General features: G+C 49.7%; 1 protein-coding gene across 7 annotated transcripts in view; it reads right to left on the bottom strand.

The window, feature by feature from the left end:
• Window positions 1-4,558: 4,558 nt before the first annotated feature.
• VPS13D (vacuolar protein sorting 13 homolog D) overlaps window positions 4,559-24,533 on the bottom strand; it is a 257,770-nt gene continuing 237,795 nt past the window's right edge. For 6 of the 7 annotated variants that reach the window (XM_045475674.1, XM_045475675.1, XM_045475677.1 and 3 more), the window contains 3 exons: window positions 19,517-19,648; window positions 9,149-9,389; window positions 4,559-7,500 (listed from right to left, as the gene is read on the bottom strand). In XM_045475674.1, the coding sequence (XP_045331630.1) occupies window positions 7,369-7,500; window positions 9,149-9,389; window positions 19,517-19,648 (505 nt within the window). In that variant the 3' untranslated portion in view covers window positions 4,559-7,368. The remainder of the gene's footprint in view (window positions 7,501-9,148; window positions 9,390-19,516; window positions 19,649-24,533) is intronic. The other variant, XM_045475679.1, reaches the window with a different exon arrangement.

The following is a 24,533-nucleotide window of genomic DNA, read 5'->3' as shown; positions in this document are numbered from 1 at the left end:
CTGCAGCAAAAAAATTTTTTAGTATAGAAAAGTTCAGGTTAGGGGCGCCTAGGTGGCTCCGTCGGTTAAGCGTCCGACTTCAGCTCAGGTCACGATCTCGCAGTCCGTGAGTTTGAGCCCCGCGTCGGGCTCTGAGCTGATGGCTCAGAGCCTGGAGCCTGCTTCTGATTCTGTGTCTCCCTCTCTCTCTGCCCCTCCCCCCGTTCATGCTCTGTCTCTCTCTGTCTCAAAAATAAATAAAACGTGAAAAAAAAATTAAAAAAAAAGTTCAGGTTATACTTACTGATTATAATCCAATAATATTTGATTTAGCAAGGACAGTGTTTTTTTTTTTTTTTTTTTTTTTATATTTAGAAATGGCTGGGGCGCCTGGGTGGCGCAGTCGGTTAAGCGTCCGACTTCAGCCAGGTCACGATCTCGCGGTCCGTGAGTTCGAGCCCCGCGTCGGGCTCTGGGCTGATGGCTCAGAGCCTGGAGCCTGTTTCCGATTCTGTGTCTCCCTCTCTCTCTGTCCCTCCCCCGTTCATGCTCTGTCTCTCTCTGTCCCAAAAATAAATAAACGTTGAAAAAAAAAAAAATTAAAAAAAAAAAAAAGACAAAAAAAAAAAAATAGAAATGGCATATTCCTAGGTAGCTCTTAGCTCAAAGAAGAAATCTAAAGTCCAAGTAAAAACTACAGAGAAAGCGACAGAGAGAACACTTAATGGCAAAACCTGAGATAAACAAAACTGTATTCAGAAGAAAATCGATAACCTAAACTTGCCATCATTGTTTAAAAAGAAAGGTTGACACAAAACAAAACAAAAAATGTATTTATCTTACAAAGCAAAAAAGGAGGGGTGCCCGGATGGCTCAGTTGGTTGAGCTTCTGACTTTGGCTCAGGTCATGATCTCACAGTCTGTGGGTTCAAGCCCCACGTTGGGCTCTGTGCTGACAGCTCGGAGCCTGGAGCCTGCTTCGGATTCTGGGTCTCCCCTCTCTCTGCCCCTCTCCCGTTCATGCTCTGTCTCAAAAATAAACAAACGTTAAAAAAAATTCTTTTTTTTAATAAAATAAAGAAAGCAAAAAAAGAGTAGTAAAATAAATCAAAACAAGCTAGGTAGGGGAAATAAGATTAGAGACAATCAACAAAATAGCAAAGAGAAACCCCAAACCAGTTCTTTGAAAAGAACAGTAAATAACAAATATTCAAGATCAAGAATAGGAAAGAGGCTCAGGAGGTACACACGCAATTCTACGGCAACACACTAAAAACCCTACACGAACCGGAGGATTTTAAAAACCAAACCTGCCACCAAAATGGACACATGGAGAAATGGACATTGAACGTTCCAATCAGCAGAAGGCACGGGGGTGTGATGATGAAGGGGAGCCATTGGGAAGAGTCTAGAACCTGCCATGTAACTTCAAAACGTTAGAACAGGAAATTGTCATGTAATTTAAGTATCACAAGCCATAGAAAATGGTGGCCATCTCTCTAACCCATTTTATGAAGGCAGGATAATTATTTTTTTTATTTTAGAGAGAGCACATGAGCAGGGGAGAGGGGCAGAGGGAAAGAAAGAATCTTAGAATTTTATTTCAATGTTAATTTTTTGAGAGAGAGAGAGTGTGTGTGTGCAAGTGGGTAAGGGGCAGAGAGAGGGAGACACAGAATCTGAAGCAGGCTCCAGGCTCCCAGCTGTCAGCACAGAGCCTGATGTAGGGTTCAAACCCACTAGCTGAGCTGAAGTCGGCTACTTAACCGACTGAGTCACCCGGGCGCCCCTTGAGAGAGAATCTTAAGCAGGCTCCATGTTCAATGTGTGGCTCGATCCTACAACCCTGGGATCCTGACCTGAGTCGAAATAAGGAGTAGGATGCCCAACTGACTGATCTACCCAGGCATCCCTGCGGCAAAATTTAAATGATAAAATCTGCTGCAGATAGGGAGAAAATTATGGAGCCCTCACTGTAAAGATGCAAAGACTCAAAAATATTAGCAAACAGAGCCAGGAAATGTGTCAAAAGAATAACAAATGAACACATTCTGAGCAAATGGGGCTTATTCTAGGAAGTAAGGGTGGTACCTATCAGGAAATCTATCAACATCAGGAATGAGGTGAGGAGAAAAAACCATACGGTGCTAAGGCTAGATGCTGAAAGGGCAACGGCTGTAACTCAGCAGCCATTCCCAACAAGTCGGTACAGATGAGAAGATGGCCTAATTCGCTGCTAGGGAAATGCAAACTGAAGACAGGACCCCACTCTGTACCCATCAGCCGGGTCAATCCTGCAGATGCTACGGGAGGACCCCGGCAGCATTTTTTGAACATGATCTTGTGTATACCCCCAGCTGCAACCGGCCCCGAGGGGTCTACCGTGTGGAAATGTGGTGCAAACGCACAAAAACGGGGATGTTCACCGGAGCCTTGCTCTGGGGTGGGGCTGGGGGGGAGCACGGTGCGGTGGACGGAAAGCGAAGCGAAGACCGTCACCACGGAAGTAGTTGAGTCAATTACAGAACGGCAGCATTGGAGAGAACGCTGAGAAGTTGCAAACAATGCCGGGAAACAAATGCCGGGAAACCACGTGTGAGTACGTCTCCCCGTGTGTACATAGCCGTGCACACACGCAGGGAGAATATGGGCAGTGCACGCGGTATCCGCGGGGGATATGCAGGGGCAGAAAGGGACAAATAATACCGCACTACCTGCTTTCATATGGTAACAGATACGTGGACTCGAATTTTTGGCTTGCATTTGTATGGAGAAAATCTAAACTAATTGGAAAAGTTCCAGCAGGACTATCCAGCAGCGAGGAGCTCTCTCTTCGGTGTCTCCGATTGCTCGAACCATCCCCCGGCCAGAGAAAAGCAGCTTGGATCAGTAACCACTGCTTAGGACCTGGTCTCAGTGAACTGGTGGCATGCCACCATTGAGAAAGGTCGATGTCCCACGCACCCCCTTCTTGTGCCAAGTGTCTCCAAGGCCTAGAGGGCCCGGACGGCGTGTCTTCGAACACTGTCCCCCTGTCCTGGAGCCCCTGCAGGATTCAGGTTGTGCGGTCCTGCATTTGGGGACATGAGCCACACCTCCCAGAAGCTCTCCCACTTGGAAGGGTGCCTTCTTTGGGTGTGTGCTTTGGTTTGGAGAGTGTAGCCCCTCCCTTCTTTTGCGTTCTTGGATTTCTGTCTGACCTTGGCTTCTGACAGGCTCACTCTTATTGAGCTCCCGTGGGCAACGGGGACTGGGGCATCTGAATGGGCAGGGCGGGACACTTCTCAATTAATCCAACTCTTTGCCCGTTCCCCGCTGAATCGTGCAGCTGAGTGTGGCTGGAGGAAACCAGAGCCAGGCTGCCTGGTCTCCCCTTAAATTCATGATCCCCAACCTCAAACGGGCCCTCCATGCTTCCTGGCTGACCCACTGCACATACTTCCCTGTCTGCTGCCTTGCCCATGATCTTCAGTGACTGTTTTGTATTCCCTTCCTCCTCCAGGTCTCCGTCACCCCACCCCCCCCCACCTCCATCACCTCTCTGCTGATGTGACCAAAGAGAAGCAACGGAAATGAGGAAACGAGAATCTTCTGAAGTTTCTACCACATCCACCCCTCTTCCTGGCCAGTCTCCCTTGTCCCCTTTCACTGTCTTCCTTGATTATTGCCCCCCACCCTTTCTCCAAGTACCAGCCACTTGTCTCCTTCTGTTCACGGCCAGCTTACTCCACAGAGCTGTCAACGTGCGCTGTCTCCGGCTTCCCCCCCTCCCATTTTCCTGTTGACTCCAGCGCAATCTGGCTCTTACCCTCTCCGAGCTACTCAGACTGCTCTAGAAGGCTCCGGTGACCTCGATGCTGGAAACCTAGTGTTGCCGGTCCTCAACTCACCTGATTTATCAGCAGCATTTAATAGCCTCCCTCCTTCTGAAACCTTTCTGGACTCGGCTTCCAGGACCCGCGCCCTCCTGGCTTCACGTCTGTGTCTGTGGATGGTCCTGCCATCTCCTGTGCTCTTCCCCTCCGTCTGTCTCAATTCTAGACTTTGGGGAGCCCCAGGGCTCAGATCCGGGGCCTCTTTTCTTCGCTACTCCCCCTCAACTCCCTTGGGGATTTCATCCAGGCTCCGCTTGTCATATGTGTGCTGATGATTCCCAATCGGGCGCCTCTGGCCTGGACTCACCTCTTTGAGCTCCAGATTCGTGGGCCCCACTGCCTTCTGCATCAAGCAGGCACCTTGAACTTAACACGTCCAAAGTGAGCTCCAAAGCTCTTCCTCCTGGGGTCTCCCCTTCTCAGCAAATATGAGAAGTTCCTCCCTGCCGGGGCCCAGGCTGCTCGCCTGAGTGGTGGGGGGAGAGGCTGGCCGCACAAAGCCGGGCTTGGAGCACGGAACGGGCGGCTTACTCTTGGAAAGTGAAATAATGTTCAAGGTGAGGATCTGCCCCAGGATCATGCTTCCCTGGAGCGAGGGGACAGGTTTTGTGTTCCTGTGAACGTCAGGATGTGTCTGGCATCGATCACTGGCACCGGTTCTAGAATCTGTGCAACACCAAGAAACCAGAGGAGAACGACCTGTCTGGGAAGTTGATAAAGCATTTTATTCCACAGGAAGAAAAATAACGACTCTGATATGAGACACAGACGAAAGAGTCTTAACAGATGGGTGATTGTATAGAATCATGTTTACACAGTGGAGAACCAGGATTTTATCAAGCAGCTACTATGGTATTTTGAGGCACAGATGATGCTTAAAAACACAGTGGCCCTAGAGCCTTCTGAACACCCAGGTGAGTACCCACCAAGCTGGGGCTGCTAAGAGGTCTGCTTTCCTGCCCTCTGGTCGGTCGGTGGGCGCAGGGGATCCGCCTGAGCCCCTCGGGGGAGCCCTCCCCGGGGGCAGAGCAGCAGCACTGGCCGCAGGGCCCTGCTGGGTCTGCCAACCATGCCCGGTCAGGGAATTAGGATGGCTTTTGATTTCTCCTTATCCAATTTCTCCTTATTCAATTTATTTTACTTTCCTCAGAGAGAAACTGTGTATTTGGGACAGCATGAAAATCGGTAGAAATTATCATAACAAAGTCTCAGACATCAAGGGCTAAACACCAATTGAAAAAGAAATGGGGCATTCAAGGAGCCAGGGGCAGGGCCTGCTTCCTTCAGAGCTTTGAATTTTTTCCTGGCCAAGCAGGAAAGGAAGTCTAGACCCCACCGAAGCCTTCCCACCGTGGCTGGCTGGCGTGAGGGAGCTCTAGCGGGAGCCTCTTCTCAGGCCCCTTCAGCAGCGAGGGCTCGCATGACCCACCGAGATGCGCGACTGTTTCTAGAGCTAACGTTAGAAAGGAGCCCAGAGGAGGGCATCCGAACACCTCCCTGGGTCCCTCAGGAAGCAGCGTTGCGCCCTCCACCGGCTTGCTGCGTCACAGCTGCCACGGGGGGGGGGGGCGGGGGGGGGGTTTGGGGACGGGACCCAAGGCCGCCCTCGTCAGTCTTACAAAATTCCACCGACTTCATTCCAGAAAGCGACAGAAGGCTCACTGAGGCAAAAACAATCAACCCTTCTGAGAGTTTCACCTTTAAGGGACGGTGATCTCTGGCAGTGGGTCAGTGATGACAAAAATCACAAGGCAGACTTGTGGGGCGCAGAGGAGGAGGCTGGTGAGGAAGACACAGGTCACCCTGCTGGGGATCTTGTGCGTGAGGGGATGGGGATGCAGTCACGACTGGCACCCAGAAAAAAAAAAACCAAAACACGCCAACAAACGACAAACCCAAACCCACCCCAACCCTCTGCGAGCTAAGCTTCAACGTGGCAACCCACCAACTTAGAGTCGGCGAAGACCACACAGACCTTGGGGTTCAAGGCGGTCCTCGAAAACCCCACTGAGCTAGAGCTCTCGGGCACTTGTGCTAAAGCTCCCTTCCTGCTTCTTTAAAAACACGCACGCACACACGCATGTGCGCAGAGGGGAGGGATGGTGAGATGGACAGATCAGCTTCATGTGAGTCTTGGAAGGGTTTGGGTCAAGAGTTACAAACACCCAAACCTTGCACACATCCGCTGATCCACTGAGTCATTTTCGATCTCCGCCACATGGGACGAGGTTGTTGAAACCGATTATTCCCATCAAAATGAAAACGTTAAAATCACAAGGCTAGTCATTCATTCTAGAGTGAGCTCCCGCTCCCAACCTGTTTATTCCAACAACAAGAACAAGACCCAGGCAGAAGAGGGCACTCATACCAGGCCTTGCTACTGGCTGGAATTTAACACCGAGGACAAGAGATGTTTTAGCCAAACCTTGGTTCCATGAAAAACTTGCAAAACAGCTTTTTAATACTCGGATTTCATTCCCTTTTCTGAGGCTCTCTCCCTCTCCCTTCTCGTCCCAGTGTTGCCATCACTGAGCCCAGGGCTGGGCAGCTGTGGTGCTTGCCTGTGGCTTTATCAAAAGAGAAAAGAGTTCTAGGACTTTCTCCTTGTTGTTGTTCCGAAAGGAAAGGAGGGCATTCTTAACTGTGGGCTTCTGATAGATCTGTGGATTTCTGATTTGTTAAAACAAACAGTTGTGTGAGATTTTTTTTTTTTTTCTCCCCTTCGAAATCAACAGAGCCTACCGGTGTTTCAAACTGATCCTCTCTGACAACATCCAAAGACAGACTTACAATGCTGGTGTGTGTGTGTGCAAGACTAGTCAGGACAAAGCCAAACAGACAGATGGAGGGAAAAGAATCTGTGATAATCTAGGAACTACTCTTAAAAGGGGGGGTGGGGTGGGGTGGGAAATAAATAAAAGATGGGTTGGTTTCTGAGCCACCTCCTTTGGGGGCTGCCCTCCCGCTCCAGCCTCGAGGCCGCCCACCTCCCCTCCGTCCTCTTCCTGCAAATACTCTGGTTTCCAAAGCTAACATGGAACATTCTTCACCTTTCAAGAATGCCTTTTTTGTAGCGAGTACCCTGAATTACACATGCAGAATTAGTGCAATAGAAGATCCAATATAACTTTATATTACTTTACAGCTAACAAACCTTTACACACGTCACAGGCCCTGCTCAGAAACGCTCCTGCATATTTACAAACACACAGTTGTACATATATACATGTTAACAAAATACAGGGCAATCTAAAAATTAGATTCATCTCAGTACATTTTTTTTTAACGTTATTCAGCCAATACCTTTTAAAAATTACTTCCCCGCAATCTAAAGGAACCCCCCAACCCACCCACAAATTAATATGGTTTCCGTTCGTATCGTCCCCTCGTTCCTTGACAGCACCCCCCAACCTTTTTCCGGTTTTGCCTCTGATTTAGGCCAAGCCTTTGGGCCTTTCCTCCCGATTGACTTGGGGCTTGTGTCTGCGAGCGTCTCTCTGGCAGCTGGGATTTTTCAGGAGTCCAGCTCCAACCGCTCTTGATTTTCAGTGAGTCTTAACATAAGTTGCTGCTCATAGTAAAGGCTCTTTGCATAGTTTATCTCTTGTGACAACTTGACGGCAAGGCCCTCCGATTTCACGTGGACCTGGAGAGCAGAACAGAATGAGTGACCTGCCCCCGAGGTGGAGGCCAAACGAATCACAGGACGCGGGCAGATTCCCGGAATCCGCGTCTTTGACATACGCCCCAGGTGACGGGGTAGCCAAGCCACAGTTATCTGACATTTGGGACGCCCTCCAACCGAGAGCCAGCGAGCCTCAGCTCTGAGGAGACGGGTCTGCTGAGGCAAGACCGAGAGCAAGAAGAAAGGGCTGGACCGAGTGGGTTCACCTCTAATGTCTGGTGCCAGTCAAAGAGGGAAGAAGAATCCTCACACTAACGTCTCGAGGCCTTTCCTATCAGGAATGCTGAGTTGCTCAGTTGCTCTGAAAGGAGAGAAGTGTAGCTGGGCAAGGCTCCCCGTCACAAAAAGGAACTTGTGGAAATACTCAACTTCTGGGTGTTAACTCTGTGAATCTACCAGCCCTGGCTTAAGCCGACGACCCCAGGGGAGCCTGCACGAGCCAAGCCAAACCCAAGTGCATTCCTGAGCAGGGGAAGGTCAAGGGGTTTCTGAGGAGAGAGGCCCAGCGAGGTTGGTTGTGGTTTCTGATCTGTAGAAAGAGCCGGGGAGAAGAAGCTGGGCCATTTTGAATGGCACATCATTCTCAAGAGCAGCTTTGAAAATCGCGCCATGCGCATGCCGGCTGAAAAGCGAGCATGACGAACACCTGGGTTTCACGAAAAGCCACCAAGTCAGACTATGGAGATGGCGGGTCTCCTCACACGCGCTTCTGCTGGGCCAACAGGTCTCTCCGAGCGGAAGCGGCAAACAAAGTGGTCTAGACTGCCAGCTCTGGAGTCGTACTACCTGGGTTTGAAGCCCCAGTTCCTTCCAGCGCTGGCCATATAACCTCGCGCAAGGCACTTGCCCTCACCAAGCCTCCTTACCAGTCAAGTGGGAAAGACGGCAGCACAACAGCACGTGACCCTCAGGAAGTACTTAGTATCCAGCCTGGCCCAGGGCACATCCTTAATGGATGCTGGTTATTAATAGGAACGTTATTAAATACTAATAGCTTTCAAATGCAAGTCCTGCCGTGACAGTACCTTGTACCCTTTGGAGGCAATGTATCCACTTTATTCACAAATACTTATTTTGAGTTTATTCCGGGGAAGGGCCTTCGCTATGCTAGATACTGCTTCTTTGTGCAGAAGAGGAAAGTTTGCAATTGTTATAGAGGAGGAACGACAGAGAAGCCAGTATGTGCTCTAAGACCTTAGGTTCAGTGCCCCGAATAGTCACATTTTAGGGATAACCCCCCCCCCCCCGCCCACGTATCACGTCGTTAGGACCCCCCCACCAACTAGAGCTGGCATTGCTGTCTGTGCTGTACCAACGGGCAGTGGAGGCACAAGGGCCGAGGAACTGGTGGGGTCGTTACCGGTAGAGCTGGGAGGGCAGCGTCACCCCAGTTAACGCACACACTGAGCTCCTTCTGTATGCAGGACTGAGAAGCAGTACCCCTGGGGATTAGTGACCGCCCAGCGTAAACCTAAAGCGAATCCCTGTGGAAAAGCGTAAGCAGGGCAGAGGCGGTCCGGGGGCCCTTTCTATCTCTCAGCCGCGGAATACGCCAATTCGGGGGGGAGAGGGGGGCAGCACGAAGAAGACAGGCCGGGTGGGTACTCACCATGGGCTTCTGGTGGGAAGGGCCAGGGATGGACACTCCACTGCTTGAGTTCACTGCCTTCTTGGTCACCTGCACATACACCTTCCCGTGGTCCTTGGAGACGAGGCAGTGGTAGAGATCGTCGTATTTGACTTCCAGGAAGATGGCCTCTCGATCCACATAGTCCCCGCTTTTCAGGAAGTAAACGGCTTTGGAGGAGATAAGCACACAGTAGCTGTCGATGTTCTCCACGGCTATGAAGCTGTGAGAGAGGGGGGAAGGTCAGAAGGGCACACCGAGCGTGGCCTCGACCCACGGCGCCGGGCCACTCCCGGTCACTGAGCCGAAGGAAGGGGAGGCGGCCTGGTGTGTGGGCTCCTGGCCAGGCTCCCTCACGTTTACTACCCCTTGAGCCTCAGTTCCCTCATCTGTAAATCTGGACTAAGGGTGTCAGTGACCTCCCGGGCCCGTACACGGGGTGCTGGATCCGAGGAGCTCGGGACGACGACCAACGGTACAATTTTATACCCTGGAGTTGCACTATGCGGGGTTTCTTTTTCAGTGAGAGTTTTTAGGGAGTTTGAGGCCCAGAGGAAATGGAACCGGGCTTTGCTGGGCAGAACAGAGGGAGAAAATATAATGCCGTTCGATACCCACTGAAGTAGCCGCTGACAACGTTCACACGGGCGGGGTGGTGGGGACGCAGGGGGAACGCAGAATTAACGAGGTTTCCCAGGCAGGCTGCTGCGAGAAGGCGGCACGATGCCTCCAGCATTCGCACACGTGCACCCCGGTCCCTCCTCGTCACGGTTCCAACGAGGTGGCCCAGCCCGGTCTCCGCTCCACACTTCGGTGACGGGGAACCCGGGAGAATACCACCGCGTGTTCAGAAAACTCTAATAAATTGGAAAGTGCTTTCTGAAGGGAAGCTATAATCCCGATTTGACTAACTTCCAGTCCTTACTTGCAGGGGCTGTAGGGCCACTTGGGGGGGTGGGGGGTGGGGCGGGGAATCTCATTCCCCTTCCTCCATGGAGCTCACAGATTTAAAGTGGAAATTTATGCACGTCAAACCTTTCAGCTCAGCTCCTGAATGAAGGGCAGTGACCCTTGGAAACCGCCGCGGCAGCTCTCCGGGGCCTGGCTGCCTCTGTGGCATCTTGTGACAGCCTTCCACAATGGGGCGGCGACGTCGAGGGACAGCAAAAGAGACCAGATGACGGCAAGAATACTAAGAGCTGACGACAGGCTGGCTGTCAAGCTCTGGCCCCCTGGGACTTGATGTCCTGAGAGGAATTTCCAAACTGCGGTCGCTGGGCCGAGGGAGGCTCTCCCCGGAGCTGCTTGGGGACTGGGGTCCCAGGATGGCTTTGTGTCTCTGCGGTCACAGACCACTGAGGGGGCGGAGGCCCGGGCATGGGCCGCTGGGGCACGGGCCCGTCTCCTTTCAGACCCAAGCATGTGCTGGGCACCCGCTCGCCTGCAGGCTTAGAGGACCCCCCCCCCTCCCCCTCCTCCCCTTCCAGAGCACAACCTATTGAAAGTCTCCCCACCTGACGATTTCCCAGTTCCAACTCCTCCATGAAGCTTGCCTGGAATCCTCCAGTCCTGCCCCCGCTTCTGAATACCTAGCTGCTTACCTTCAGAAGCACTGCCAAACCCTCGGCTCTCTACGCAGAGGTAAGAGTGGGGTCTGCATCCTACACCCCCACGTCTCCCCAGGAGCCCACCCCCACGGAGAGAGCCACCCCCTACACGCTCAGTAAGTATCTGCCTGTTTCAGTTGCCACTTTAATTACAGCCTTGCAGGACAAAAATTGGGGTTTATTGTTCTCTTCTAACTGGGTGGCAACACAAGAATGCAGACTTGTAAAGTCTCGATGCCAAAATTAGAAGTACCCAGCAGCTTTTGGTGTCCAGGCCACTTAGCACAGAATTTCCCACATTCCAGGTTCTGACAGTCTTAGGGGGACAGCATTATCACTTCATCGAACTAAACAGAATCTAAAATAGCTTGTCCCGGGGCGCCTGGGTGACTCGGTCGGTGGAGTCTGACTTCGGCTCGGGTCATAATCTCGAGGTTCGTGAGTTTGAGCCCCGTGCTGGGCTCGCTGCTGTCAGCGCAGAGCCAGCTTCGGATCCTCTGTCCCCCCCCCCTCCGCCCCTCTCCAACTTGCGTGCGCGCTCTCTCTCTCTCTCAAAAGTAAAAAAATAAAATAGGTCATCTGGGGAAAGAAAAGAGGAAACAGAGAGAGAGAGAGAGAGACAGAGAGAGAAATGAAAAAAGCATCCTGACAGAGAGGAAGCACCGCAGGGCCAGAACTTGCTGAGCAGCTAGCATGAAAACCCAGATCAGCTTATGGTTTCTGAGCACGGGTGGGCTGGGCAGGCAGTGGGCTCTCAAGAGACCCCAAAGTTGGCCACCTCAGTTGGGATGAGAGCAGGAATGTGCATTAAAAATTCAACTGATAGGGTGCCTGGGTGGCTCAGTTGGTTGAGCGTTGGACTTCAGCTCAGGTCATGATCTTGAGGTTCGTGGGTTTGAGCCCTGCGCCGGGCTCTGTCCTGATGGCTCAGAGCCTGGAGCTGCTTGGCATTCTCCCTCTCTCCCTGCCCCTTCCCTGTTCATGCTGTCTTTCAAAACTAAACAAACGTTAAAAAAAAAAAAAATTTCAACTGAGTTTACTTCCTTTCCTCTGGTCCTTGCCCCCACTCTCACTCGTTTGGCACCTGCTGTAGCTGACATTTAGGCACAGCCTCTAGAAAGAGCCAAGGCCTTTCCATCCGGGCAGCTGCTCTCACACCGGGGCCAGGGTGGCTGAATTATTAGTGCACTTTCCATACTGGAACACTTTTATAGGCTTTAAAATAGACTTCTTCCCAAGATGCCACAGATGGCACAAGTCCTCAGGCCAGGACTGCTTTGGGAGGAAGTGAGGCCCTGAGCTCGGGTGCTCTCCTGAGGCATCTTCGCACAGAGGCGGAAACACAGGCTGCGAGGGCAGGGAGACGCTGCCAGGCCTGGCGACCCTGAGCAGCCCAGCTGCTGTCCTTCTGGGTCAGTTCCTTCATCTGATGACAGAGGGGATACTACCTGCCAGGAACGTCTAAAGAATTCACGGCCACACAGAAATGTGAGGGGAGAGCAACAGCTTTGTGAACGTGCATAGACCTCTGTTCTGTGACCAGGGGCTCCCTTCGTGCCCTGAAGCCACCACGCGTTAGAAACACTTTCTGGACATTTATGTGAACTTCTTTTTCTTCTTCTTCTTTATTTATTTGCCGGGGGGGGGGGGGGGGGAGGGGCAGAGAGATGGGGAGAGAGAATCCCAAGCAGGTCCCATGCTCAGGGAGGAGCCCGATGTGGGGCTCGATCGCATCATGACCTGGGCCAAAATCAGGAGTCAGACACTTAACTGACTGAGCCACCCAGGCGTCCCTCCATGAACTCTTCTAAAGTCTTTTCAAATCAAAAGCAGATCAGAGTCAATGGTACAATGGAGAGCAGGAGGAAGGGAGACAGTGAAGCCACGGCTGGGGTGCCAGGTCCCCAACGACGGTTGGAACAAGAACCCAGAGACTGACTTTGCAAAGCTCTGCCCCCCCGTCTCCCCCCTGACGCTTCCCTAGTGCTCCTACAACCAACCACCAAGACTCGGGGTTTCCTGTTGGTCATCTTTCTCTTTGTTACAAAATCTGGAAATCACACCAAAGAATAATTAAAACTGGGCTCTAGACTAGGGGTCTCCTGTTGTGGAGACAGATCCCAAGCATTTCATCTGTGAGGGGACCCACAGCTCAGGGTGATCGGAGCAGTTGGCCGAGGCAGCTTTCCTTCTGCTAAAGGCGCTTTCCTCTGTCCCGTTCTTCTCCAGAGCCATGGCGCTTCCCTCCCCTCCTGGCCATCCTCCTGCAGAAGCTTCTCTCCACAGGCTTTCGTGGGCTCCGCTTGAGAGGCTCGGGGTTTTGCTCACAGAGCGGCAGCAGCTACTGTTGCCCTGGAGCCCAGTCCAGACCCCTGGCTTCCCACTTGTCTTTCTGGAACAACTGTGTTTCACACGGGGCTGCTTCTGACCCATAAATGAGGGACGATTGTGAAACCTCAGGGGATGACACAGGAAGAAAGCCAGTGTGGTCTCAGGCTGATCCTGAGCACATCCTTCCAGCCTTTGACCTAGTAAGAACCCACAGGGAGGGAGGGAGAATGAAAAAAATTGTGGCCTGAAACACAAAGCATCTGGATAAGCTCTACCCTTCAAATATGGAGGGAACTAGGGAAGTCACCCAGCGCCCTGGTGATACATTTTAGGTTGGTGCAGACACTACAACTGCTTCTATAAAAAATAAGATTTTTAGACTTTAGGTAAAAGTTTTACTTTTCATCATCCTTTAAGGGGAGAAAGGGGGGCGGGGCGCCTGGGTGGCTCAGTTGGTTAAGCGTCCGACTTCGGCTCAGGTCATGATCTCGTGGTCCGTGAGTTCGAGCCCCACGTCAGGCTCTGTGCCGACAGCTCAGAGCCTGGAGCCTGCTTCGGATTCTGTACTCGCTCTCTCTCTGCTCCTCCCCCATTCGTGCTCTGTCTCTCTGTCTCTCTCAAAAATGTATACATGTTAAAAAAAAAAAAAATTAAGGGGAGAAAGAGGGGACTTCGACCTTGGGATCAAGGTCAGAAAGTTTCTTCAGAAAGGCTGGGGCACATGGCTTACATCATTCTCCAAGGTGACAGGTGCTGACAGTGGGTCACTCTGGCAAGGTCCGATGCCACAGAAGGAAAACCCACTCTTGCTAACAACATCCCCCAACCACGAACACCACGGGGGCACTCTCGGCCACCAACGGCATCACCAATGTTAGCTACGGTCTCTCGCTCGGCGGTAGGTTGCGACGCCCTCTCCAAGTCGCGCAGCTGACATGCGACCAGCCGGCCTTGCCCGTCGCCTCTGCACGGAAGAGGTGCTCCGTTGATGGCGGCCACCGCAATTTCCTTCTTCCGTTGAGACAGATGCTAAGTGACCCTGACGGAGGGGGAGGGCCTTACAAGTCCCCAGACCCTCACGTCAGCAGGTTGGAGAAATGAGTGCCCTTCTCAGCAGCCACATGGAAAACAGGTTCAGGACCAACTAACTGGTCCTTGGGGAGAGAGCAATCTGCCAAGTAACTGCTTCACCCCCCCTCTTCAAGTTGATTTCTTTGTTTTCCTCCCACTTTTTGTTTTTTGCCTTATTAACTCTATTTGTATATCCATATTCTACTCAATTTTGGAGTGATTTCAAAATGGAAAAGTTCTGAGTCATCTTACTGCAAAAGCGCTCCTAGAATACCACCCCCCAAACGTGTCACCCCTCTGAGTCCATCCGTGACCCCCAAATCTGTGTCTGAGCCTGGTCTTCCACACAAATGCATCCCACACATCCTCACACTCAGGATGTGCTCGGCCAGGCTGCTCCTTCTCCTCCAGCCCCCTCCCTGCCCCCGCCTGTCATGCTCGCTGGTCGGTATCTTGGTACAGCCACATGGGCAAGAGGCTTGGGGGCCACTTTCACCCCCTCCTCACTCCGAATCTGTATTCAGCCAGCAGGACTGTGAATTACGCTGATGCCCTCTCCCCAGATAGCCTCGACTCCGTCCTCCCCAATCCTTTTTGCTGCCACCGGAGCGAGAGGTGTCTCCACCGTTCACCGGGCCACTTACGTCCAGGGCGCCGCTGGCCGCCCCCCGCCCCTGGCCCCGCCACTGCCCTGCCCTCCTGTCTCATCTGACTCTGATCCATTTCTCTGCTGCCGGCAAGGTTCCGTCCTTAATATGTAATTCTGAGTGGGATCGTCTTCAAAACCTCACCACCGCCGATAGGACAGGTGAACTCGGTGTGGCTCTTAGGCTCTGGGCTGTGAGCCACCTTCCCACATGGGTGCTGCCACCACACCTGGTGAGCCCCAAACCTCCAGAAATGCCAGTAGCTCAGCCACCGTCTGTGCCTGTGCCCGGCACCCTTCTCTGTATACGAGCCCTTCTCTCTTCTCCCCTGGGCACGTTCTCCTCATCCTGCAGGACCAGGCCAACTGTCCACAGCCTTCCCCGGCTCTCCGAGAATAAATTAATCACTTCCCCTTGAGGCCTCGTAACACATGGCTCACGCTTCTATTTTAAAAGCAATCATATGTTACAGATAGTTGGTAATCCTGTCTGCTTCCCCTGCAAGACTGCGAACTCTGCAAGGAAAAAGCACATTTCTTACTCTTCCTGGCACACACTAGCATTCGATACATCTATGCCTTAGGTAGTCTTAGAAACTGACAGAGAATTCACATTGTAAGGTCCTCAGGAGTTTGTCAGAGCACAGGCAACTTTGTATGTTGGATATATTTTACCCAGTAGTCAAGTTAAAAAAACTCTCTTAGAACTCTTGATCTAACTTACTAAAGATTTAGTCAAGCCATTCACTTTTATCGGCACAGCTGGCTAATCTGTCAAATGAGTTTTAATTCAGGGGCATATCCAAGAATGTCCAATTCCCTAAGTGTCTATGGTTATTGGCAGAGTATTTCCAGGTTTAGAAAATGAAAGCTAAGGAGCTTTAGCCCATTCCTCAAAAAGACTCGTCTTTTGTTTTTGTTTTAAGACTATATATGTTACTATAAGGCTTATATTTGTGATTCTATGCTGTTAGAATCAACACCATAATCTGTGCTCTAAAAAAAATAAATTCTGATTTCTGTCTCATCTGCAATTTGTCAAGAAAGACAAGATCCAAAATGCCATACACAAGTATGTTTACATGGAGGGCAAGAAAGGAAAATTTTATTTTTGTTTTTATTTCTTTTTGTACTTGAATGTGCTGACCATGTGCACGAATTCCTTTCATCAAACAGAGAAAGAGCTTATTTGGCTGCTGGGTTAATAGGCTATTTTTCTTTTCTTTTTTTTATACTTCTCTGTACTAAAATAAAAATCTCATAAATGTTATTGTCTGAAACAACATTTAAAAAATACAATCCAAGGGGCACCTGGGTGGCTCAGTTGGTTAAGCGTCCGACTTTGGCTCAGGTCATGATCTCACGGTTCGTTGCGTCCGGCTGCCTGCTTTGGATTCTGGGTCTCCCCCTCTCTCTGCCCCTCCCCTGCTTGTGCTGGCTCTCTGTCTCTCAAAAAATGAATAAATGTTAAAAAAAATTCTTTTAAAAATAATAAAATAAAAAATACAATCCAGTGGTCAAACTCCAGGAAACGGTAGATCAGAGCAGTTTCTTAGGTCATGTGGGTTGCTCATGGGAACCTTTTCTTAAAAGGTAAGAGCCACCCTAAGGCTTACAACGCTGGTGGGTCACTTTGTGATAAAGTTGGAGAAATAAAATAGGGACTTGTTTTCCTTTCTTTTTCTTCTTCTTTCTTAAATGAAAATGAGATCCCTGGCTACAGATGAGACACTAGTTACAAGGAAAAAATAATTTAATCAGATAGGACAAATTTTTACTTTAACATCATCTTAACCCAGGATCCTGTTTCAAAACCCAAACTGCAAAGGATGGGAAGCAATGATAATTCTGTAGCATACCAGAGAAGCAGTTGATTCTTCCAAAAGCTGAAGCCTTTTTAGCTGGCCAGACCTTAAATCGTATGTCAGTAACTATCTTTTTAATACTAATTAATGAAATAAAATAAAAAAATTAAATGAAACTTGATCTGGGAGAACACAGTTGAAGTGCCCATGGCACTGGGGACTTTGTGGGGTTTTCACTACATCAGGAAGTAATTACACAACATTTTCCAGAAGTGAAACAGTGAGTCTAACTGGAAAAAAATGTGGAAACATTTAGTTAGAACAGTAGAGCAAGGTATTAAAGACCCTTTTAAGGGGTTAACTCTGAAGGAAAATATGCAAATAATTAGGTCTTTAAATATGTTTTTAATTACAAGTCTAGGATAAAAGTCAGAGGTATAATTTGGCAGTTGTGTGCGTTTCTTGAAAACTCCTTTCTTGCAAAGCGATGATTCTAATGTTCACGTCGCCATGAAGACCCAGCCTGACAACCGAGAATACTTCAGAGAAATATTTGCCGGGTTCCCCGATGGCTTCTTCCTTGTATGCCGAGGAAGGCCATGGTCACGTGCTTTCTTCAACATTCACTGGCGAGATTTAACCCACAAACTTGGGTAGCGACACATGGTTTTCATCTTTAGAGTCAAAATTCATTCATGCCAATATCTTTTCCCAGCTCGTATAAATTTCAAGGGTTTCACGAAATCTATTTTACTGACTTCAGTTTGATTCCAGTTTCCAGCTTTACGTGGCTCTGTTTTCAATGTGCGTGTATCTCACTGGGAACGATCCTACGTTAGCTGTCCTACACCATTTCTCCCTTGTGTTTTTGGCACATGCCATTCTACTGAAAATGAACTTTACAAGGACCGAGATGGTTTGAATTGAATAGCGGCGAGTGGGGGAGGAAATGAAAAGCACAACGTACAATAATTTATAATCTCAACCTTTGACCAGAAAACCTCCAAAAGATGGAAAAGTGAACGTGTATTAATATAATGCCATACTGCAGCTACCCAGCTATCATTCATTCAACAAATATTTATTGAGTGCCTATTAAAACGAAAATCCCAGGGCTCCTGGGGCTGCCCTTCTGGCCGCCTCTGAACCATGCCCTGCTAGACCTGAGGAATGACTCTCCGGGCCTCTGATCCAAGAGTTGCAACAGCAAAGGTGTATAAAGGGCAGCTGTGGCACCAAATCCTCCCCCGAGGAAGCAGGAATAGAAAGTCCCCCCTGGAGTGAAGCTGCCTGGGGATTCTGGGTATTGCAATGGTGACCAGAGCCAGGGCTAGACTAAAAGCGTAAAACATATTCAAGAAGCATGCTGTGGACAGAACGGTGTCCCTGCATTAGCCTTATGCCAAGGCCCTGTTTGGAGGAAGGAAGTAATGGAAATGATTAAGGTTAAATGACGTCTTAAGGGCAGGGCCCTGATCCTACAGGACTGGGGTCCTTATAAGAGACACCAGAGTCCTTGCCCTTGCACGTTCTCTCTCAGACAGAAAGCGTCCATCTGCAAGGCCGGAAGAGAGCTTCCACCAGGAACCAAACTGGCAGGTGCGCCTCCAGAACTGTGAGAAAATAAATTTCTGTTTTTTCAGTCACCCTAACTATGGTACTTTTTATGGCAGCCCGAGCTGAAACAGTATCATGTCTCATCAAGAGACCTTCCGGTAACACTGCAGGGGGCCTGAGTTACCCAAAACTCATCCGGGAAGATGCCATCCTACCCAGCAAGCAACAGATGAATTCTGGACTTGGTTTTTGATGTCTCCATTCAAATACTGCTATAAAAATATGAGATGAGGTCAGCTTAACGCTGTCTCTAACAATGACAATGAAGCCTATCCTGAATTAACCTCTGCTTCAGACACTCCTCCATCAGACAAAAAATATTCATGGCCCTGAGAGCCCTCCCCCTCTTGCTTTAGCTTAAAGGAGAGAAATGAGCATTAAAAGAAATTAAACAAGCATTTTGTGACTCGCCAGGCACAACCAACTGTCTTCTCTGGAATGGAGGGTCTAACACCAATTTAAGTTAATGAGCTTTTTTTTTTTTTTGTGCTAACAGGTCTCTGCAGAATATCCTAAAATAGTGATATACTGAATCCTACCGTGTCAACTTGGAATAATTTCACTAACCAAAAATACTCCAAGACCCTAGGTATATAAGGCCTCCCTTTCAAAGAGTAACAAAACACTTTTTTAAAAATTGCTTTTCTTGGGGGACCTGGGTGGCTCAGTCGGTTGAGCGTCTGACTCTTGATTTTGGCTCAGGTCAAAATCCCAGGGTCGTGGGATCGAGCCCTGCATCGGGCTCGGTGTTGACTGTGGAGCCTGCTTGGGATTCTTTCCCCAGCCCTTTTCCCCTGTTTGTGCACGCTCTCGCTCACTCTCTTTCAATTAAAAAAAAAAAAAAAAGTCTTAAAAATTGCTTCTCTAAAATTTTCAGACTAGTTGCCCTTTGTTTCTGTTTTTTTTTTTCATTACTGTTCTGCAGCAAACAGTAGAACACCAAAGGTTAAGGACATTTTACAGAGAAAAAGGCCTTAAAACTGAGTACGTCCTATTCACGACCTCCTCTCTTTGAACAAACTAGAGAGGCACCACCATCTTCTAGAAAAAAAACCCAGATGTCCCACTGTGGAACCCAGTGTGAGAACCCCCACTTGAAGTCAAAGGCTTTGCACGAGTAGTGATACCTAAACCTGTGAAAGGTTTGGGTCAAGGAATCTTCGACAAGTTCCACTCCAACGCCTAAGAGTCACGAGGGTGCTGGGAACAATAGCAACTACTTAGACTCAGAGATAGAAAAGATAACTCGGTGGTTTCCCGAGGCTCCACTTACAATTCGTCCTGAATGTTGTCTGTCAGTTTGAAGAGCTGCTCCTGCCCTTCTGCTTGGCTCTCAGAATAGCGGGGCAGCAGCCCCTGGGGCCCGGTGCAGCAGCGCGGTTTGCGAACCCTCTGGGCTTGAGTCCTGGACGGGTCAAGGGACAGAAAGCAAGGAGGTCAAGCATAACGGTTGACACGATTTCCCTTCTTCATCTGAAATACAAAGCACCACGTGGCACAGGCAGAGTCTAACTTTAGCGACCGGAACTGAGCGATGGCATCACCTAGGAACGCACTCGCTATGGAGACAGTGCTGCTCGGGACTCCAGTTTTGACCAGAGCCTGGTCTCTGCCATCTTCCGTGTGATCACGGACAAGCGAGTGGGCTTCTCGCACCCCGGGTTCCGGTTCTCTCTGTAAAACGGGATGAGGGCGCCTACCTCACAGGACCGCAGTGAGGATCAAATAAAATCGTGCCGGCCGCGCCTGCGCCCCACAGGACGTGGGCTATCTACCGGTGACGACTCCTGTTGTTGTTCCTAAGCCCTCTCCTTGGGAAAACCCCACTTTTCTAGGAATCTTCAGGAGAGGCGCCTCTGGACTCGCAAGGGACAAGAACAGTGAGGGCACCGGGGCATCTAGGAAGCGGACACCGGGCTTCTGGGCTTCTTCAAGATGAGCTCAGCTGTCTGGGCCCAGGGCGAGGGACACAGGAATCCTATGAGGGAGCAGAAACGCTCCATGGACCGGTCCCAGGCCACAGTCTGGGACTCTGCAGCGACTCTCACTCACGCCATCCGGCTGTCGGTTGCCCAAAGGAATCTGCTTTGCCATGGCTTTCGGGGTAGGCTGATGTTGTCTTTTTCCACAAACCATATACAGGGTAATTGATAAGTACTTTTCGGTGTTTTCCTAGAAACAGGAGTCCATATTTGTCTTGGAAAGGCTGTGCATATTTCAGATGACTGATAAGAGTGCGCCGGGTCTGTCCTCGGCCTTGTACTCGCTGTACTTTTCATTATTTGTTCCTGGATTCCACTGAAGCAAAACAACCCTCTCTAGACACAGCTAGCAGCAAGCAGGAAGGCTCGCGCACTGACTCACAGCTTCAGAACCATGTACTCACAGTAGTGTAGAAATTTACTGCAAAGGCGAAAAGGGCCCTACTGGGCAAACAGGAGTACTAATACGGACGGGAACAGTCTGAAAACTCAGCACAGGCTACGTGACACTGGGACACCGCAAAGCACTCCTGGACCCAGGTCAACACTCCGCTCACCGGGCCGTGGTGTCTGAAGCCCCATCCATACCTGGTTGATGTTTGCTATGTGCCAGAGAGCCACAAGTCCAGTGGTACATTTTTAGAAGTTCAGCACTAAGGATGCCCGAGATACCACTACATGAGCTCGTCAGGGGTGGTGTAAGAAGCCTGTAAAGAGGTTTCGGTGATCTGTACTGACGGAAGGGGTGAAACAACTTTAATTTATGTCATGTACTCACATATTCCCACTACACACAGTCTCCGTTTCTGCTTGAAGATTTCGGCCTTGTAAACGTTGGTCTCAAGATTTAGTTGGCTGTTTACACGCTAACTACCGGCTGAGGGGAGGAAGGGAAGTGTAAGGAGCCGGCCGCCGTGGGGTCCCCAGGGGCGAGGTCAGACACCTGCTCCCGTAAGGGTGCTGGCAAACCAGGGCAGGGAGCGTGGCACACTTGCCCAGGCAGCAAAGCCCTGCTCTGTCTGCCTGGCCCCTGAGACAGCTACTGTCAGTCCAAGCCTGCCAAGGGCAGGCTCATCAAGGGTCCTTTTCCCAAGGCAGTCCTCCTGTTCTGTCGCCTGGAAGAGCTTCTGGCTATCGTGACAGAAGCCCCAGAAGCCCTTCCAAGAGGAACAAGACACGATTTTGTTTGTTTGTTTGTTTATATTTTTGAGAGAGCGAGCGAGCGCACAGGCAGGGGAGGGGCAGAGAGAGAGGGAGACACAGAATCGGAAGCGGGCTCCGGGCTCCGAGCTGGCAGCACAGAGCCCGACGTGGGGCTGGAACTCGTGAACCGAGAGACGGTGACCTGAGCCGAAGTCGGACGCTCAACCGACTGAGCCAGCCAGGTGGCCCCCGCCCCCAACAGCTTTTCAGTATAAGGTTTCATCCTGATGCCTCTCCCCACATCTTCCCAATCCACTGGGAGGTCCACAGGCTCAACATCCATATGTGCTCCCAATCCAACTACCACTCCATCTCTGCCATGACTAACAAACAATCTCTGGATTTCTAATGGATTATTACAACAGTCTTGTAATTTATTCTATTTCCACCCTTGTCCGTTCTCCTCATGGCAACGAGAATGATACTTTCAAACTACAAGTTGGATTAAGTCAGCCATGTGTCAGCACACATTTGCTTCACATCCCACTTAGATAAAATATTTACTTATTGCTTGGTGCCCCATCTGGAACATAAGCTCCATGACAAGAATTTTGTTTCATTCACTGCTACCCTGGGATCTAGAACAGTACCTGGTTCATGGTAGAAAAGCAGTAAATGTTAGTTGAGTAACTGAACGAATGCATTTGTGGGTGGGTAGGGGGTCAGCATAAGGGCCGTTTTAACCATGGAACTCAAAAGTAAAGGTGGCGTACTAACTTTGGTGGAGAGTTTGAAGACCAGAGATTCTGAGCCTTGAAGGTCAACAAAGTTAAGGGAAAATGTGAACCAGCTAGAATCATATCTTCCTGACAGAAAGGTCAAGGATTTGTGTTTATAGTCCGCTGATCAAAACCAAGGAAGAGACATGAAGGCATGGTCATGAAATTAATGTCTTTGCTAACACATGTAATTTCCTCAAAAGAAACAATCTTTTCATTAGTACTAAGAGTGGGAACAACATGCTATACCGATGAGAAGAAAACTTACTAAGAGTCCTAAATTCCTCCGGTGGGATCCAAAGGAGCCAGGGAAGTCAAGGAAAGGAGGCTTGTTTCTGGACCTGAGCTCCTGGAAATCACATCTTGTAACAACCATGGAATAGCTGAAAATGTAAGTAAGTGTACCCCGTGTTATCACATTAGCAAATAGTTGGCTGGGGCATACAGTTATTTCTTGACTCCGTGGCATCCCTCAGGATCCTCCCCAAAATTTCACTGACCCAACTCACCTCCACTCCCAGCACATCTTTGAACTTGCTAACTATCAGCCCACCCAAATGCTGGAGAACAGGAAGGAAGAGTAGCTCCCTTGTGGGTACACACTGCCTCTGTTAGGTTTCTTATCTGTCTTTCCAACAGGTTGCACACTGTCTTCCCATTTCCAAGGTCCTCATTCTGTGACCCACCAACCATCCAGGGGAGGCTGGGTGTAATGCTCAGACACTGCTGATAGGAGGAGCTCACTGTGGCTTCAAGGGCCACGGACACAGAAGAAAAAAGAGCTCAGCTCTGCCATAGGAGGAAACAGCCATAACTCCAGGGGCTATCAGAAGGGGTGGTTTAGAGATGCTCTTACTAGGAGCACAAAGGCATTAAAGGAATTCTTCCCAGAATCCCCTACTGCTTCATCACTGTTGGTACCTGAAAAACTATTCTTTCTTCTCCAAAATTCGCCTAAATTTTTAACCTCTGAGGTCCTAGTGGGAGGCTGCAGGGGTGTGTGTGTGTGTGTGTGTGTGTGTGTACTTAAAGTCAATGTGTGTCCACAAATATGGCACCAAACTTAATCAAATAATTATGAACAAAAACCAGTAAGCTGGTGTTTCAAACCTCGTAAGCCAGCAAGAAGTTTAAAGTGCTATTCTCCAGGGCAGGCCACTTTGTGATGGAACTGTCCTCTCCATCTATCGATGATGGCACTGTAAATTCAAGTTACCCTTTGAAAGCAGTATGGCCGTAGGTAAACAGTGATCTTGTCTGTTCATGCTCTGTGATTGGGTAGTACCATGTGTCTTCTTTAGATTTACAATTCTTTTTTTAAATTTTTTTTTTAACGTTTATTAATTTTTGAGACAGAGAGAGACAGAGCATGAACGGGGGCGGGTCAGAGAGAGGGAGACACAGAATCTGAAACAGGCTCCAGGCTCTGAGCCGTCAGCACAGTGCCTGACGCGGGGCTCGAACTCACGGACCGCGAGATCGTGACCTGAGCCTAGGTCGGCCGCTCAACCGACTGAGCCACCCAGGCGCCCCTAGATTTACAATTCTTAAGTAACTTTTATGTATTCATGTTCCCTGTGAGCCTGCGAGCACCTGGAGGGAAAGGACTCTAATTCCCTAGTTCTTTAAACTGGGCTTTAGGACTATGCTCATCAGTATCCTCAGTTCAAGGCCTACTGTCATCATTGGCCTTTTTCTTTGTTTTAAATGGTAGAGTAAAATCTGTGAAACCACCAACTCCAGCACAAAAATGACATCACTGGCCATAGCCTGTATCTCTCTGTGTGGTCCTCTGCTGTGCCCCCCCACCCCTCCTCCACCTAAGACAGCTACTATTCTGAATCTTCATTACAGTCTTTGCTTTTAGTTGTTTTAGGCTTTTCAAAAAGGCTGTCATTGCCTTTTTATGTCTTGGGACTTACTTCTCCCTCAAGACACACCTGCAAAGAGTCAGCCATCCTAGAATCTATCCATCGTACCTACTTATTATCATCATCCCGTCGCACGGATATACTATCATCCATCCATTTTCCTGTTGGTGGTACAAGGGTTATTTCCAGGGTTTGCTGCTGTGAACATTCCCGTACACGTCTCCTGGGGAATGGAGGGAAGAGCTGCTCTGGATATATACAGATTTAGGAGGCGTTTGCTGGATCACCAGGCATCAGTGTTCGCCTACCAAGACAATTCAAACTGTTTCCAAAGGGGCTGAAACAATATACGCTCCCACCGACGGTGCACTTGAGAGAGCCCTGCAATCTACATCCTTTCAACACTTGGTCCTGTCTAGAAGAGAGCACTGTCCAGTAACACAGCCACTGATCACGAGTGGCTACCAAGCAACTAGAATGTGGCCAGTGGGACTGAGGAACCGAAATGTTAAAAC

The sequence above is a fragment of the Leopardus geoffroyi genome, chromosome C1, assembly GCF_018350155.1.
Source record: "Leopardus geoffroyi isolate Oge1 chromosome C1, O.geoffroyi_Oge1_pat1.0, whole genome shotgun sequence".
Lineage (NCBI taxonomy): Eukaryota > Metazoa > Chordata > Mammalia > Carnivora > Felidae > Leopardus > Leopardus geoffroyi.
The sequence above is the reverse complement of the archived record's forward strand: the minus strand, read 5'-3'. Positions and strand labels throughout refer to the sequence as shown.